Source organism: Peromyscus eremicus, chromosome 1, assembly GCF_949786415.1.
Source record: "Peromyscus eremicus chromosome 1, PerEre_H2_v1, whole genome shotgun sequence".
Lineage (NCBI taxonomy): Eukaryota > Metazoa > Chordata > Mammalia > Rodentia > Cricetidae > Peromyscus > Peromyscus eremicus.
The window spans coordinates 99064283-99082219 of record NC_081416.1 but is presented as its reverse complement, the minus strand read 5'-3'; the positions used below and the strand labels follow the sequence as shown (position 1 = coordinate 99082219).

The following is a 17937-nucleotide window of genomic DNA, read 5'->3' as shown; positions in this document are numbered from 1 at the left end:
CAACTATAACTTTATTTTCCTTAGCAAACTAATTCATGTGGATAATTTTCTTTGTAAACAGACCATTCATCTATCTGATACAGTTTTAAGCATAATTTAGAAAGTGAACTAGTTAATAAGTATATAAAATGCCCTCAGAGGCATGAAATGTTATTTAGGACCTTATTGATAATGGCCATGGAGCATTTCTGAGTATCTATGCAGATTAGATCTTGAACAGCTGCATAGAGCACATAGAAGTCATGATTCCTGTCTCTGTGAACTAACTTGAATACAGTCTTTCATCTAGAGATCTCACTGTTTGTCCAGTTTATGAATCCCTCAACTCCTCTATGAAAGGTCCATTCAGTTTAATACAGTCCAGCTTTGTGGTTTAGAGCTCTAGAAACTGCTTTTGTTTTAGAATACACAAAAAGTTAACAAATTAATGTGACAATTTTTTAGAATTAGATAAAATCTACTTTAAAGGATGTCTTTTAATAAAACTTTTGAGAACTTTGGATTCTAGCTCAAATTTAACTTGTTATTTTGATACTGGCCTGGAACTGCCTGTGTAGACCAGGCTACTCTCAAACTTGTGGCGATTCTTCTTAACTCTGTTTCCCAAGTACTGGGATTACAGGCATGTGCCACCATGCCTGGCCTGAATTTAACTGTCTGTGAACTATATCACCTTAAGAAAAATCTGAATATTATAAAGTTTCCCCTCTTTTGTGGTTTTAACAGTTAGGTCTTACAGCATTAAGAAAAAGTGTGACTGTTCTTGTTAAACAGCTTATTTCTTCTGCATACACTTAAAGAGTGCTCTCTTTCTGTCCTTTTCCTTCTCTCAAGAGGCTCATTTCTTAGACTGTGTTCTATGTGAAGTATTCTGCAAACACTTTAGAGTTAATTAAACTGAAAATCAAATCATGATCATAAAATTTCTATGTCATATCATCTGTTCCATATTTGGTATTTATATTACTTTTTTTCCCCTCTAGTAACTTGCATGTTGCTTGGCATTTTATGTTGTATACCTCTTATTTCTTTCTACAGATAGTGAGCTCTTTTAATTCAGGGATCTTGACTTAGTTCAACTTTTACAAAAATTAATATGCAATATGAAATAGGTATGAAATAAATTTCAGGGGATTTTTTTCATTGCTTCAGAACACAAACATAATTGCTTTGGAACACAAACATAATCTCAGTCATGACAGTAGACAGATTTGACTAATTTTACTGAGGAATTTATTTGTAGTTAAAACTTACTGTTGTAGTATCATTTTTTCATATGTAAAAATTAAGGACCATAGAAATTTTGATCCAACCATTTCAAATCTACGATGACAAAACACAAAAAATTGGTATACATTAGGATCAGAGTAATATGAATGAAATTTATTCATGCAGTCAGTGGATATTTTAGCATCAACTAAATGCTAACCACTCTTAATAGCTGTGGATAAAGTACTTTATTAATAAAAATAAATAAATAAACATGATTCCTACCTAATGGAACTTATAGTTAATAAACAGAAAAAAATTAAACAGGATAGTAACAAGATATTAGGATTATGAATAAATAGGATTATGTGACAGAGCAACTGAATGGAGGTATAGACAGTGGTTAAAGAGACAGAAAAAAGATAAGGACACACCTAACTTATGCACTCTAAGTAGTTTCTCAAGAGTCCATGGAAAACTAACCTATTTTGGGTCTAGGCCAGGAACTGGAAAAGAAAACAAAGAGTAAGTCACAGTCTGTTGGGGTCATGATAATGCAGCCAGTTTGGAGGACCTCCTACAGACCGTATATGTGACTGCGATTAATTAGAACACATCCATTATGTAAAATATGAGTTTATAATGGGCCAGAACTGAACAATCAAATATCCTGTTTTTCCCTTAAGAACTGTATCTCAGGAGAACTAAATAGTTCAGAAAGATAGTTTATTCATGTAGAATTCCAACCTGTAAATAAAGAATAACAAATTATTTCAGTATAATGAAATGAAATACCTGTGCATTAAAATTGTTTGTTTTTTGCTTATACTTATGAGTGTTTTATTTAGGAAATATAAGAGTCTTTAAAAGAAATGGAAGTAAGAATTTGGCAGGTATGATTGTGAGATGGTAGGAAGATATTTCATGTTATGGAAACAACATAAACAAGGTACAGAAGTGAGAAAAATACTGTTATATAGCCAATGATGACTTACCAATTGGGTTCCCCAGAGTACAAGTGATGTTAAGTGGAAGTACTGGAGATTGTAGTTAAGATGAGTTCTCAGAATACATAGTACCTGGAAATAGTGAAACCCAACTATTGCCAAGTTCAGGAAGAACTTATGATTCAAAGGAGCTTTAGTTCTTGCTATGCATTGGATGATATATGGGTAGATACATTTTCCTTTTCTGGTATACAAGAGTTTGGCTGCTGGAATTTAGAAATGTGGTCCATGCCTCAGCCAAATTACAGTGGGATCCTGAGATGCCAGCTGTGTGGTCAGTTAAATAGTTTGGTGATATAAAATGGATATCCCTTAAGTCCCACTTTTCTCATCTTTATATATTTTTAACAGGGTATCCAGAAGTTGGCTAGTCAATATCTGAAGAGAGATTGGCCTGGAATAAAAAGTGATGATCGAAATGATTACAGGTAACTTTCTCTGTCTCTGTCTGTCTCTCTGTCTCTCCCTGTCTCTCTCTCTGTCTTTCTCTCTTTCTCTCTCTCTCTCTCTCTCTCTCTCTCTCTCTCTCTCTCTCTCTCTCTCTCTGTGTGTGTGTGTGTGTGTGTGTGTGTGGTCTCAGAGGTCAACCTCAGATGTCATTTCTCTGATACTATCAACTTATTTTTTAATATAGTGTCTTTTACTGGGCCCTGGAGTTTGCCAATTAGGCTAGGTTGTTTGGCAGGCAAGCCCTAGGGAACATCTTTTCTCCACCTTCCCAGTGCTGGCATAATAAGCACATGCCATTATACCCAGTTTTTTTTTTATGTAGGTACTGGGAATTGAACTCAGTCCTCATGCTTGAATGGCATTTACTTTGTACAGACTGAGTCATGACTCTAGTTCCTTTCTTTTTTTTTAAATGGTTTTACTCAGAGGCCTATTATAGTTAGATAATGTAACACTCCAGTTTTTAAAAGTATTACTTCTTTCTTTGCCTGTGTTTTTAAGACAATTATTTTAAAATTTATATTTCATAACATTTGAATAAGCTTTGTGAATTAAATTAGTTCAACACATCTTAATCAAAAATTATATTAATTAATCAGTACCCACATATGGAATTGAAAGAACAGAGAAACAGATTGTTTTCTTTTTTTTGTTTTGTTTTGTTTTTTTTCGAGACAGGGTTTCTTTTTTCTTTTTGTTTTTTCGAGACAGGGTTTCTCTGTATAGCTTTTGAAGCCTATCCTGGAACACGCTCTGTAGCCCAGGCTGGCCTCACACTCAAAGAAATCCACCTGCCTCTGCCTCCCAAGTGCTGGGATTAAAGGTGTGTGCCACCACCACTTGGCTAGGTTGTTTTCTTATGAATCTATGATATTAGAACATTGTTGCAATAGTAATGAAACAAGATTACACTGCTATCATGCTCATCAACTTGTTTAAAGTAAATCTTAAATTTTGAAAGTTGAGATCTTTGTGAAAGAGTTTTTAAATAATGAGCAAGTACTTTTATGTAATGGGATACTTAATTAGAAATGTATATATATAAGAGGGTGTGGAAAAGCTTACTAGTTCATGTTCCACATGAAACTTTTAAAGAAGGCCAGTGACAGCAAGTCCTCAGTAACCTACCAGTATCTTGTGATTTGTTTAGACTTTGATGCCTTGTAGGGCATCAGAATTTGAAAATATTTATTGATTTTTGTGCTTAGAGATAGCCTTAGTTTGGGAGGTAGACAAGTCAACTCAGCATTTACCATCTTTTTGGAATTAAGACCAATTCCAACAAACAGTAGTAAAAAAACAAATTGAGTAGTTAAGACCTTGGTATGAAGTGTCCAATTTAAAGCCTGAGTCAGAAAGCATGCAACTGAAATGTCGGTGAAAACTGACATTATCACAGCATTTCTTAAGAATGGGGCTAGAGCCGGGCGGTAGTGGAGCACAACTTTAATCCCAGTATGATCTCTGTGAATTCGAGGCCAGCCTGGTGTACAGCAAATTCCAAGACAGCCAGAACTATTAGGCAGAGAAACCCTGTCTCGAACTGCCACCTTTCAAAGAATGGGGCTAGAAAATGGAATATTAGAAGAAATCCCAAAAGTTATTCACATTGGCAGACTTCAACTTCTGTAGCTACAAAATAATAGATGTTATAATTTTAATATTAAAGTAAAATAGGAAATAAAAACAGAGATTTTCCTATGAACTTACCAGTATGTAAACAATTCAGCTGAAGGGAAAGAGATAGGAGGATCAAATTCTAAATAGAAGAAATAGGTTAGTAAACAGGCTCTATGTTACTGATGTGAATCAGCCCTCCAGAAGAGACTTCGTTGCTGATACAGGATTGCAAGTGATGGATGAGGTGTTGTAGCCCGGCTAGCTCAGTCAGTAGAGCATGAGACTCTTAATCTCAGGGTCGTGGGTTCGTGCCCCACGTTGGACGCCAGATGTAGCATGAATCTTAAAAGTTCTTACTAATAAAATCAAACCCGAGGCCAGTTGTTGAGGTGAAATGCTGGATGGTCAGAGAGACAGAACAAGCCACATCTATCTCACCTCATCGGATCCTCAACTGGTCTTGTTTCCTCAGACTGGAAGCTTCTGTGTCCTCATCCCAATGGCTCTCAGCTGAACTGCTGCTCGAAATCCTGAATGCTTAACCAGCCAAATGCTTCTAGTTTCTGGTCCTCAACGCCTTATAAACCTTTCTGCTTTCTACCACCACTCCCTGGGATTAAAGGCTGCTTTCTGAGATTAAAGGTGTGAGTCACCATGCCTGGCTGTTTCCAATGCGGCCTTGAACTCACAGAGATCCAGAGGGATTTCTGTCTCTGGAATGCTAGGATTAAAGGCGTGTGCTACCACTGCCTAACCTCTATGTTTAATATTGTGGCTTTTCTGTTCTCTGACCCCAGATAAGTTTATTAAGATACACAATATTTTGGGGAACACAATACCATCACAAGGTGTATTTTAGTTTGTTTGAAATTCAGGAGTAGGTTATTAAAGAAAAAAGAATAATAGCTATGCTCCCAGGCAAGCTTATAAAACCTAATTGTAAGAGGTGTTTTAACCCAACAGTTACCGAATATTTACTAAATGCCAACACTTTGTAAGTACTTTATTCATGTTTATGATTCTTAAAACAACCCAGCGAGGAAAATATAATTATCCTTATTTTATATAGTAAGTTAGCTATTAAAGTAGACTTTAGGATTATAGACCCTGAAAGATAACGGTGTCTGTTTTTCAGGAGCTTACAGAAAGTAGCCACTATAAACAGTTGCCAGATTGGGAAGTAGTAGAGGTGCATATGAAAGAAAAATCTCCGCTTATGTAGCACTTAGTATTAAGGAGTGTGCAAGACTTTGCCAGGCAGACAGCTTGGTGAAAGGAATCTGAGCAGAAGTAACATCTTGAAGGTGTGGAGCATATGAAAAAACGTATTGGGTAGCAGTAAAAGTTCAGGATTGCTGGTGTGAAATGCATAGGTTGGAGGGTAAGCTGGCAGTGGGTGTGGAGAATATATAAGTAAGCATCATAAAGGGCTTTGATGATCATGCCTAGGATTTATATTTTTATTCAGAAGGTAGCAGAGGCATTGAAGAATTATCAGTAGAGAAGCCCATGACTAACTCCCCAGTCAGAGTTCAAGGTAGAGTAGAGTAGCACAAAAATGTTCAAAGTATAAAACTTCATAATTCCTCATTTATCTTCATTTGAACCATGATAATTATAGTAAAAAATGAGATTGTAGGGGAGATTTCAGAGGTTTCTAAGAGTGAAGCCAGAGGACTTACAGTTGATTTGGTTTTGGGGTTTGTGATATTTATTCTGAGGCAAAGTATAGACAGCTTCCTCTGTATCTAAAATAGTTCTTGGCACAGAAGACACTTGATAAATATTTACTGACCGACTAAAAAAAAGTGGGAAGGGAGGGAGGATTATACAGTGACTCCCAGGAGGTTTTCTTTTCAGTCTTTCATATTATTTTATTTTCTTCCTTTAACCTAGTAATATGATACCCAATTCTTGTCATAACTGGTAGGTCTGTAAACACACTTACCCAATTTACAGGCGAGGAAGATGCTGCTTCTTGAAATAGTCCAACCATGGAGCCCAAGTCATCCAGCCCAAGTCACTCCCTCACCTGACTTCATCTTCACTCTATTCTGTGGCCACTTCACTGAAATACTCCAAACTTGACCTTTGCATGGCTTCCATGATTTTGCCATGTTTTTCATGCAGAATATGTCTGACCTTACTGCATTTGCACCCCCTTTGGGCTCTGAGCCTGTTTGCGAGCACTGGTCCTCCCAGGGCCTGTACCGTCTTTCCTTCCTTTTCCAAAGCCACTTTCAGCAGCATCTTCTAAGCGTACTTTTGAGCTCCCAACTGTTCTGGTGGTAGCAAAAGGTCTACTCCCACAAAATTTAACTGAGGCAGTTTGAGAGGATGGTGAAGGTATTCTGGAGAAGACAATAGCGAGATCAGAATTGAGGGTAAGAATGGCAATTGCCAATTTAAGAAACAATTGCTTTTGTTCAGGGGGATTATAATACAATTATATCATTTCTTTCCTTCCCTTTCATCTCTCCGAACCTTTCCATATGCCCTTCCATTATCTCTTTCAAATTCATGGCTTTTTAAAACTAATTATTGCTACATATGTATGTATAAATACATACTCCTAAATACATAAAAACATCTGGTTCAGAAGTATAATGTTACTTTATGGTTATTTTCAGAGATGATCATTTGTTATTGGATAACCAGTTGGTGTGCTCTTCCCTGGGGAAGATTATTTTTATTACTCTCAGCATGCCTTAGTTGTCTGAAATTCTTTGTAGGATTGAGGTGTCATGGGCTTTCCCTCCATCCACTTGTCTCTTGGTATTGTCCTTGTTCAGCTCATGTTTAGACAGTCATGTTGGTGAGACTTTATGGTGTAGCTTCTGACATTCTTAGGAGACATAATCTCACAGAAAACTCCATGATCTTATCTTTTAAAAATCTTCTGCCCCCTCTTCTGAGCCTTAAATGTCTGAGTGTCTTATAGAGGTATCTGTTGAGAATGAAATTGGCAATTTTTATTTATTTATTTATTTGAAGCTTATTTGGTTTTAGTAATTTCAGTTTCTTGTTTAATTTAGTTAATTCATAGTTGGGTTTAGTTTAAAAATTCTTATCTAAGTAATATATGATTATTATTAGTTAAGTAGTTTAGAAGAGTATAAACAGTACAAAGTCTAGCCTCTTCTTTCCCAGGTATCACCCACTCATATCCTATTCCCTGGAGCAATTGCTATAAGAGGCACGTGGTCTCTTCTTTTACCTTTTTTTTTCCTATGTGATTTATTCATGACCATAATATTTACAGCTTTGTTCTTTTTAGCAGGACTAGAGTTACTGTATACATATGTTCCTATAAATGTCTCTTTGCCAGTAAATGTGCATATGCCTATACACATGCACAAAATCTACTTTAGACAGCCATTCACAGCAGTGTTCATTCTTTTTAATGGTTGTTTTAATGTCAAGAGTATGGATGACTTGTGTCTGTTATTCGTTTCCCTGTTGGTAGTTAATTTCTATTATAAATAATGCTATAGTGAATAAATCTCCTATGCTTACAAATATATCTTTGTATACTATGAAAGTGTGACTATATCTGTGGGGTAAATTCTCAGAGAAGGAAATTCTGGGTAAAGGTTTAGTACATTCAAAATGGTGATATTAGAAATTGTCTACCATAAATCTTTATTGATATATTTCTTCAAATGATATTTAAAATTACTCTTTTCTGTTAATCAAGTTATACATTATTATTAGCATGCCTGAATGGTCCTTTATTTCATTTGCCAGTCTGATGATGTATGTACCATTTGCTAGACTTTGTAAGACTATCTCTGGGGGTGTTTTTTGTAATCTTTGCAGGTAGGTTTTCTATGTTTTCACTATCAGTACTCCTCAAAGTTCCCTCCTCAGCTTTCTGGATATTTCCCTCACCAATCCTGGTTTTAAATATTTTTTGTAGGGGCTGGAGAGATGGCTTAGTGGTTATAAGCACTGGCTGTTCTTCCAGTGGTACTGGGTTCAATTTCTGGCTCCCATGTCAGTTCACAGCCGCCTACAATGGAAGTCCCTTGGGATCCAATGCCGTCTTCTGATGTGCAGACAGACATGCAGACAAAACACCCATATAAAATAAATAATTATTGTCTGTAAACCGGCACTAACATTTTTTATTAGAAAATGTTTCAGCCTAGAAAACAAAAACTCAGATATCTTCCACATCTAGATTTCATCTTCTCGTTTTTGGAATGTTAAGTAGCTGCTCCTCTCTGCCCGTGATTGCTCCCTTTCACAACTCCATTTTCTACAGTGCAACGAACTGTCTTTACCTTTCATTATGACTGTCTTCCTGTCTTTGTAAAATAGGCCTTTCACTACTCAGCTGCTTAAAAATCTTTTGTTTTCATCCTTGCCAGCAGAAGGAATTTAAATTTCTGTTTACCATATTCAAAGCCATGAAGAGACCTGATTGCAAATTACCTGTGTCTTATCTGCAGCAGCTTTCCCTTTTGTCTAACCCTGGAATGCCTTAGCTTCAGTTTTGCTGCAGTTCTTTTTTTTATATTAACATAATTTTTTATTGATTCTTTGGGAATTTCACATCATGCACCCCCGCCCCCAATCTCACTCATCTCCCAGTTCCCTCGTATCCACCCTTCACCCTTTAGTGTCCCCCCCAAGAAAAGCGAAAAAAGAAATAATAAAAATAAGATAAAAATAAAAATTACAAATAAGAATATTAGTTAAAAAACAAAACCACTTTGCTCTTATTGCCTTATCATTCGTCTTAGTGGCATTGGAAGCTGCTGTGTGTCATGCAGTATACACTTTTGTCCAAACAGCTTTACTTGCAAATGTTCATTGTGTAGTGTGTTTGGTCAGGTCCACTGTCAATACTGGACTCTTACAGAAACTCCTCTCAGATACCCTGCTGTTGCCCTGAGTCATGGAGACCCTATGGCTGTGGTTCCGTAAGGCCAGTCCTTTGCTGTACTCCAGCATGCTACAGATGGGGTAGATGTTGGGGAGGGCCAACTCAAAGCCCTGGATGTGTCTGGGTGGTTGCCGAGTTGGTAGTCCAGGCTGCACGTTGTCTTCTCTCCTCCTTTCAGGAATATTAGTGAGCGGGCTTCTAAGAGATAACAACCAAACATGACAAAATAAAATATAATAAGATAAAGCAAAAACTTTCATATCAAAGTTGGACATGGCAACCCATTAGGAGTAAGAGTCCCAAGAGCCAGGTACAAGAGTCAGAGACATGCTCATTCTCACAGTTAGGAGTCCCTTAAAAAACTAAGCTAACAGCTATAATGTATATACAGAGGACCTCGTTGCAGACCTGTGTAGAACCTGTGCTTGCTACTTCAGTCTCTGAGTTTTTTATGCGTGTTGCTTAGTTTTTCCAGAGGACCTTGTTCTCCTGGTGTCCTCCATCCCCTCTGGCTCTTGTAATCTTTTTCCCTCCTCTTCTGTGCAGTTCCCTGAGCTCTGAGGTGAGGGATTTGATGGAACTCTCCCCTTTAGATTCTCTCTCTACATAACGTCTGCCTGTGGGTCTCTGCATCTGTTCCCATCTACTGCCGGAGGAAGCCTCTCTGATGTTTGTGATATGGATCTTAAAAGGTCTTATTAAATAAAAATCCTGGAGCCAGATATCGGGGTTAAAACCTGAGAGATCAGAGGAATGAAAAAGCCACAGCTAACCTCACCTCACCAACTCCGCAGCTTCCAAAGAGACCTACTTCTTGTATACCCATGCCTATATGGCTTTCTGTTCTGCCAACTCATTTCCTCTTCGCCCAGCTACATCCCTTCCTCTTTCAGCCCAGCTCTGTCACTTCCTGTCTGTTTGTATGGACCTCGAGACCCTTATGGTTAACTAGTGTTGGAATTTAAGGCATGTGCCACCATGCCTGGCTCTGTTCCCAGTGTGGCCTTGAACTCACCGAGATACAGACGGATCCATGACTCCCGAGTGATAGGATTAAAGGCATGTACTACCATTGCCTGACTTCTGTTTAATATAGTGGCTGGGTTTCCCTCTGATCCTCAGATAAACTTTATTGGGGGATACAGATAAAGTATCACCACAGATGTTGACTGGATGAGGTACTAATATATGAGTATAGCAGAATATCATTAGAAATCATTTTATTGATTTTTTTTTTTTTTTAGGTGGGTAGTGTTTGGTTTTACACCAGGTCTCTGGGCTATCTAGTCTCTGGATCTCGATTACCCAAGCAAAGCAGTGTTGAGTATGGGTTCCTTCTCATGGAGTGGGCCTTAAGTCAAATCAGACGTTGGTTGGCTACTCCTACAAGGTCTGTGCCACCATCACCCTAGCATATTTTGCAGGCAGGACAGATTGCAGGTCAAATGTTTTTTAGTTGGGTTGGTGTCCATGTTTCTCTTTTGGTAGCCTGCAGAGTACCTTCCCAAACCAAACAGACTAGAACATAGGGATGAAGGCTCCATGTAGGTACCAGCTTGATGTCTCCATCTTCAATGAATTGTGTGGGTGTTATCCTTGGCAACAGGGCCCCACTGTCAGTTTGTGGAGAGCAACCTTTTGTTTTACCAACATCCTGGATTGTTTGGGGATTTCCATGGAACCCACTTGACCAACAACTCAGGTGAATGTAACCTAGTCCTGCCACTGGAAAGCCTCGCCTGGCTACAAGAGATGGCCAATTGAGACTCCATATCCCCTATTACTAGGAGTCTTCATTAGGATCACCTTCATAGATTCCAGGAAGTTTCCACTGCACTAGGTTTTCACACAACCTCCCAGGTACACTCCATATTCCTGCAGTCTCTCCCTGCACTCTCTCCTTCCACCCCATCTTCTCCCCTCACCTGCCCCCAGTTCACCCATAAAATCTATTCTATTTCCCCCTCCCAGGGAGATCCCTGAATCCCCTCTAGACCCCTCCTTTACATAACCTCTCTGGGCCTATGGATTGTAGTTTTGTTATCATTTACTTTACTTTAACTTCTAATGTTACTTTATAAGTGAATACATACCACATTTATCTTTCTAGGGCTGGATTACCTCACTCAGGATGATTTTTTTTTCCTAGTTCCATGCATTTACCTGCAAATTTCATGATGTCATTTTTTTAAATAGTAAGCTCAGTTTTTAACCGGTAAGCTCAAGCTGAGTAATACTACATTTTGTAAATGTAATTTAATACCCCACCAATAATATAAAGACCACTCACATTCTTTACTCAAGTCCCTCAGTAGCAACATCCTATGTATCTATTGTATAGTACCCTAACTAGGAAGTTGATACTGATACTGCCTGACAGTATTAAATTCTGCTCAGTTTTATGTTTAGATTGAAGTAGTCACTGTGTATTGCAGGGACAGGACAGAGGCAGAGGTCAATTAGGAGACTTTTATATTAATTCAGGCACAGATGATAGTGGCTTAAGACAGATGGGGGCAATGAAGGAGATCATTAGTAATCAGATTCTATTTTGTAAATTCAAGCAAACAAGATTCCTTGATGAAACATTTGTGAGATGTGAGAGAAAAAAGAACCAGTGTTTCAGTAGCCATCATGAGATTAAATAGATTGCCAGAACAGAGTCTAGGAAAATCAAGTATTTATTCTTGGACATGGTAGGTATACAATGCTTATAAATATCTAATGTATGTTCAATCAGTAGTTGAAGGTTAGGGAAGCTATGTGGAAAGGTCTTAAAAGTTCAGGAATTGTCAGCATAGTGATGCTATTTAAAACATGAGCCTGGATGAATTAATAGCAAGAGAAACTGTGGATAGACTCTGGGACACTCCAGCATTTATGGGGCTGGAAGATAAAGAGGAATTAGTAAAAGACAGTGAAAGTAACTAGTGAGACAGAGTGAGCCAACAAAAGTAATGTCCTGGAAGCTTGATCTTTTCACCTTCTTATTAGTAAGTTGGGGCAATAAAAATGTGTGAGGTGTGCTCCAAGGTTATGTTGCTTGAATAAAATGTGTGAGGTGTGCTCCAAGATTATGTTGCTTGAATAAAATGTGTGAGGTGTGCTCCAAGATTGTGTTGCTTGAATAAAATGTGTGAGGTGTGCTCCAAGATTATGTTGCTTGGACTTGAACTTGAGCCGGGCGTGGTGGGCATCCTTGTCATTCCAACACTCTGAGAGGCTGAGGCCGGAGTGCTGTGGCAGGTTCAAGGTTGGGTTGAGCTTCATGTTTGCTGCTGGATATCTAGTAATTTCAAAACATTTTTAGTGAAAAGATCTCTCTTTATTGTGCATTTCAAATGACATTCATTCATTCATTCATTCATTGTCACATAGTCTTCCAATTCTTCTGTGTTTGCAGTGCAGTTGTTCACAAGCACGTACTCCTGTTTCTTTCATGAAGTTTTCACTATGTAAGGAAATTAATTAGTGTTTATATAATTAAGCAGTTTTACAGAAATACTTGTTTTGGGGTTTGGGTTTGTGTGATTTTTGTTGTTGTTTATTTGTTTTGTTTTGAGGCAGATTCTTTCTATGCAGCCCTGACTTTCCTGGAACTTGCAACTATAGATCAGTTGGCCTTTAACTCACAAACATCTGCCTGCTTTTGCCTCTCTGTGCTAGGATTAAAGGAGTGTGCCACCTTGCCAGGGTATAAAATATTTATTGAAGGAAAAATGCTGGAGCCTTGAAAGCTAGCAGAGGTGCGTTGTTTGGTTGAGCCTCAAAGTTGGTGTGGTGGTGATCATGAGACTGCCTGAAGGAAGTTATGTTTCAGATGAACTTTGAATTGTGAACAGCAGTGAGCTAGGGGAAGGGGCTCTATAGTAAAGGAAGAACATAGATCATGGACTTCATTCCCCTCCATCTCTCCCTTTCTATGCCACAGTTTCTCTAGTCATTTACTTTTTATTTTCATTACAATTTAGAAATATGTTGAAGTATGAACTTACAACTGTCAAGAATAGCACTAATTTATTTCCCCCCTCGGTGCTGAGGAAAAATGTCAGTTATTTGACTGTATGATAGTTTGCATTTTGAGTCCTGTCAATTGTCAGGTAGTGAGGCCATGGGAGACACCTTTTATACTTATGTAATACATTGAATTTTACAAAGAGGTAAGTGGTATATTTTTTCCTAAATATATGATCATATTTAAACCAATTGGGTTTACTATATGGAGTGATATCTAAGACTCATTGGTTGGAGATCATAGTTTGATCAAGTGTTTTGTTTGTTGCTTTCTTTGGTTTGTTTTGTCTTTTTGAGGCAGCGTCTTATTATGTGGCTCTGACTGACCAGGAACTTGCCATCTAGACCCAGCTGACCTTGAACTAGCTTGGGTTTTTCTTTTTCTATTTTAATAATATCATCAGTTTATATATTTTTTGTATTGTATAATCCTGTTACTGTAGTAGAAAAATTCTTTTAAATAAGGGAAATTCAGAAAATAAAATTAAAATTTATTAATCAGTTTCAGTGTTTCTCATTTAAAAAACTAAGTGCCATTCATTCTTATGTTATAAAATATAATAGAAGAAAATTCTAGAACTGACTGAAACTTTTGGTAAGTTAGAAAAAAATGGTTTGAAAAGGAAGGTGGCTAGAAAAAGTAAAAGATGAATAATTCTTTGACTTCCTCAAGAGGTTCTCAGCATGGTATCAGGCAAGGTGTGGGGTTTGCTTGGAGTACCTCCAGAGCACACTGTGATGCTGGCCAGGCATGTTACAGCAGGGACAGATGTAGAGCATCACCACTGTTTTCTTTTTTAGACAAAATAGGCATCTCAAGCACATAGTGATTTTGTTTTCAATATAGTTTTCCAACTGGGTAGGTTTACATAAGACCTACTTATGTAGTTGAAAGAGAATGTGCTTTAGAAGTATATAGCCTTCATCTTTATTTCTGTACTATCATATTCTCGAGTGACCTACTTATTCTCTTAAGTCTGAGCCTTATTCACCTTATCTGTAAAATAGGAAACTACCCATAATAAAGTAATACAAATTGATCATAACATTTAAAGTCCACATTACTCATTTATTTTACAATTCCATTTTGTCTCAAGTTATGTTTGTGTTCTTTTTATTCCATTATTAATAATAAAATTCCCTGCTCATGAGCTATATAGAAATAGAGTATTCAGTACACATGTGCTAAAATATTACATACAAGACAACATAAGATACATTTATAGTAATGAATAGGATAGTCATTCTGTCCCTTCTAGTGACCAAAAACCTAGCCAATTTTTTCCCCTTACTTTCCCTGCCTAATACTTTTCTGTCCTTCTTTGAATTTAGGAGTATGTATCCTGTTTGGAAATCTTTTCTTGAGGGGACTATGCAGGTAGCCCAGTCTCGGATCAATATATGTGAAAACTATAAAAACTTCATTTCTGAACCTGCAAGGACAGTAAGAAGCTTAAAAGAACAGCAACTAAAACGGGTATTGTTTCTATTTTCTGTCTTTTGTTATGTGTATTTTAATATTTATAATCTGTAAGATTATGTTATAATTGCTTTTAAAACTTAGAGCTATTAAAAAAAAATGTGTTCACAAATGTTCCTGGATAGCATTTTTACCAGGATTTTTCAACATGTGCCTTCTTGTTTGTTTTGTTTTCTCTGTGTAGCCCTGGCTGTCCTGGAACTTGCTCGGTAGACCAGTCTGGCCTTGAACTCAGACATTCACCTGCCTCTGCTTCCAAATGCTGCAATTAAAGGCACGAGCCACTACTGCTCGGTATCGTGTGCTCTTTAACTTAAATATTTTGTTATCTGATAAAGGTGAGTATAATTTAAATTTATAGATATTGGGAAAGCTCAATAAATACTTCTTAGGAATATCACTTGTGCCAAGTGCCACTTATGTCAGGGTTGGTGGTGCACACTTTTAATTCCAGCGCTTGGGAGGTAGAGACAAAACAGATTTCTGTGAGTTCAAGGCCAACCTGGTCTACATAGGAAGTTCTAGACCAGTCAGAGCTAGAGTGAGACCACTTAAATAGTTCAAGTAAATGTAGCTACATAGTTATACAATATTGGTTGATGTGTGTTAAAGTACTTACATTCTTAATCCTATTAAGTCTTGGAAAAGTTTGCATTAATCAGTCTTAATATCAAGTTGGGCCATTTTGGGAAACTTAAAAGAAAGAAATTGACACATTTTGCCAAATATACTAGTAAGTTTAATTTTTAAAAGCCTAGTGAGTAGCCGGGAGTGGTGGTACACACCTTTAATCGCAGCACTTAGGAGACCCAGGCACATGGATCTTTATGTTTGAGGCTGTCCTGGTATACATAATGAGTTGCAGGCCAGCTAAGGCTACAGAGTGAGATTCTGTCTCACCCCTCACCTCCCCACTCCAAAAGACTAGTAAGATTAGTTTAAGAATAGCTGGATGTGGTGATGCATACCTATAGTCCTAGCTATTCAGAAGGCCAAGGAAGAAACAATGTAAATTTGAGGACTGCCAGTTTAAAGCCAGCCTAGCAAATACAAAAACATACTTTGTCTCCAAAAAAAAAAAAAGATTAATTATATACACAAGTAAACATTTTCAAAGGAGTTGTTTCTTTGATTTAACTTAAAAATGATGGGAAAATGTTAATGTTGAATATCATTTTTATGAAAGGTTTGCTTTTAAAGGAAGATGTTTAATACATAACTGCTGCTATATGTCAGAGCTGTGCTTCGTTGCTCTTAACTTGGTTTGTAAATGTCACCTGTTGAGGCAATTATATTACTTTAACCTCTCTTATTGATGAGAAACTAAGACTAGTGGGATTAAAAGTCCTGTGTTATGTAACTGACAGCTGGAAATACTGAGATGTAAACCCAGGTTGTCCTCCCACAAAGCCCAAGTTCTTGATGCATTGTGGGAACTCAGGTCTTTCCCTGGGATGTCAGAGCCTCTCACATTTTCTCACTCTGGCTAGTTTAATTTCTCTTTAGCCTGAAATAAAACTGCATTAAGTCCTAGTAGGAAAAATTAGATGTTTAAATTGTGTCCTTTTTTGACAAATTAAGTTACCATGCTACCTGATAAAATTCTTTATTAGAAATTACTAATACTTTAGGAAATAGTAAAATAATTACTTAAGGAGATAGCATTTCAGGAGTCATACAATGTTTGGTTTTAATTTTATTTTGATTTCAGAAATTTAAAAAAATTTATTCTGTAGGCCAACTATGATTTCAGTAGCCCAGAGTTAATATTAAATATTTATATGTGTACATATAAATTTTTTATTTTTCTAGAACATTCATCTAATATCATTTGGCTTAAACACATTGGTGTAAGGAAACGTGGTGAACAAAGTATACAACCACTCCAGTGATTTCTTTTTTCTTTTTGGATTTTTGAGACAGAGTTTCTCTGTTTAACAGTCATGGCTAACCTGGAACTCCTCTGTAGACCAGACTGGCCTTGAACTCACAGAGATCCACCTGCCTCTGCCTCCCGAGTGCTGGGATTAAAGGCATGTGCCACCACCACACAGCTCTGCCAATGATTTCTAGTTAGAGGAGAATATAGTGTATGAGTTTTTTTGTGTCTGAGGTTTGAGGGGAGGAACGTGTGTAATTTTATAGAAGGAGGAGTAGAAGGTAAAACAGAGAATTTCTTCTAATGCCCTATCCTGTCAGAAATACTAATTTCCAGTTGCCAGTACATTTGCCAAATCTAATTTGGTTACTGAAAAGTTCCATCTTTTTTCAGTAACACAATGTTTTGAAAGAATATAACTGCTTTTGATGTCTTTTCTCTTCCATTATTGGAATAGTCTCAGACCTGAATCTAACCAACATTCTTGGGCAAGGAATATTTGATGAGATTTAACAATTCTTTTTCCTGTGAATGACCTTGTTTTATATTATAGTTGATAATGTATTTATATTTCATCTAGAAAGTTACTGAATATTAAGTACCTATTGGCGTACTTGTCAAAACTTTGGTATTGATAATAACTGACATCTCCTTTAAACAGCCTTAAGCCCAGAAGAGACTATGTTAGTTTATATATCTAAAATTTCTGAGATTTCAAGTATGGACAGATCCAAGGTCTCAAATGCTTATATTTAGAACTCACATTAAAAAAAATCAGTCATCAGCTCTACTTTTACCAATGTCATCCTTTTGAAAAATGCTATTTAATAGAAGTGTTATAAGTGTGTATGGTGTATGTGATTAAGTGTGGGCATGCGTGTGTAGAGGTTGGAGGACAACATTCAGGAGCTTATTCTCTCTTTACAATGTGATCCCAGCCTCTGACTGAGCTAGATAAGCCTGTGCAGCAAGCATTTTTACCTGATGAGCCACCTCTTTGGCTTGATGGCCTCTTACTTTCTTTTTTAGTAATTTTTCTCTCACTAGGTTATAGGTAGGCAACCTTAGATTTTTTTTTCTTTCCTAGAATTTTCAATGAACCTACCAGAGTTGATTTCCATACTGACTGAATCTTTTTGTTGGTATTTAAATAAATCTTTTGTTTATTTGTTTTGTTTTTTGTTTTTTGAGACAGTTTGTTTGGTTTTTTGAGACAGGGTTTCTCTATGTAATAGCTCTGGCTGTCCTGGAACTCACTCTGTAGACCAGGCTGGCCTTAAACTCACAGAGACCCACCTGCTTCTGTCTCCCAAGTGCTGGGATTAAAGGCATGTTCTACCACTGCCCGGCTTTAAATAAATCTTAATGTAGTTTTTAGTTTTAGAAT

The 17937-nt window shown here is 37.1% G+C and overlaps 1 protein-coding gene across 1 annotated transcript in view; it reads left to right on the top strand.

Moving 5' to 3' along the window:
- Positions 1–17937, top strand: part of Fchsd2 (FCH and double SH3 domains 2) — a 212099-nt gene that overhangs the window by 85746 nt on the left and 108416 nt on the right. Inside the window, exons 4-5 of the mRNA XM_059270348.1 lie at positions 2568–2644; positions 14524–14668. Of these exons, the coding sequence (XP_059126331.1) occupies positions 2568–2644; positions 14524–14668 (222 nt within the window). The remainder of the gene's footprint in view (positions 1–2567; positions 2645–14523; positions 14669–17937) is intronic.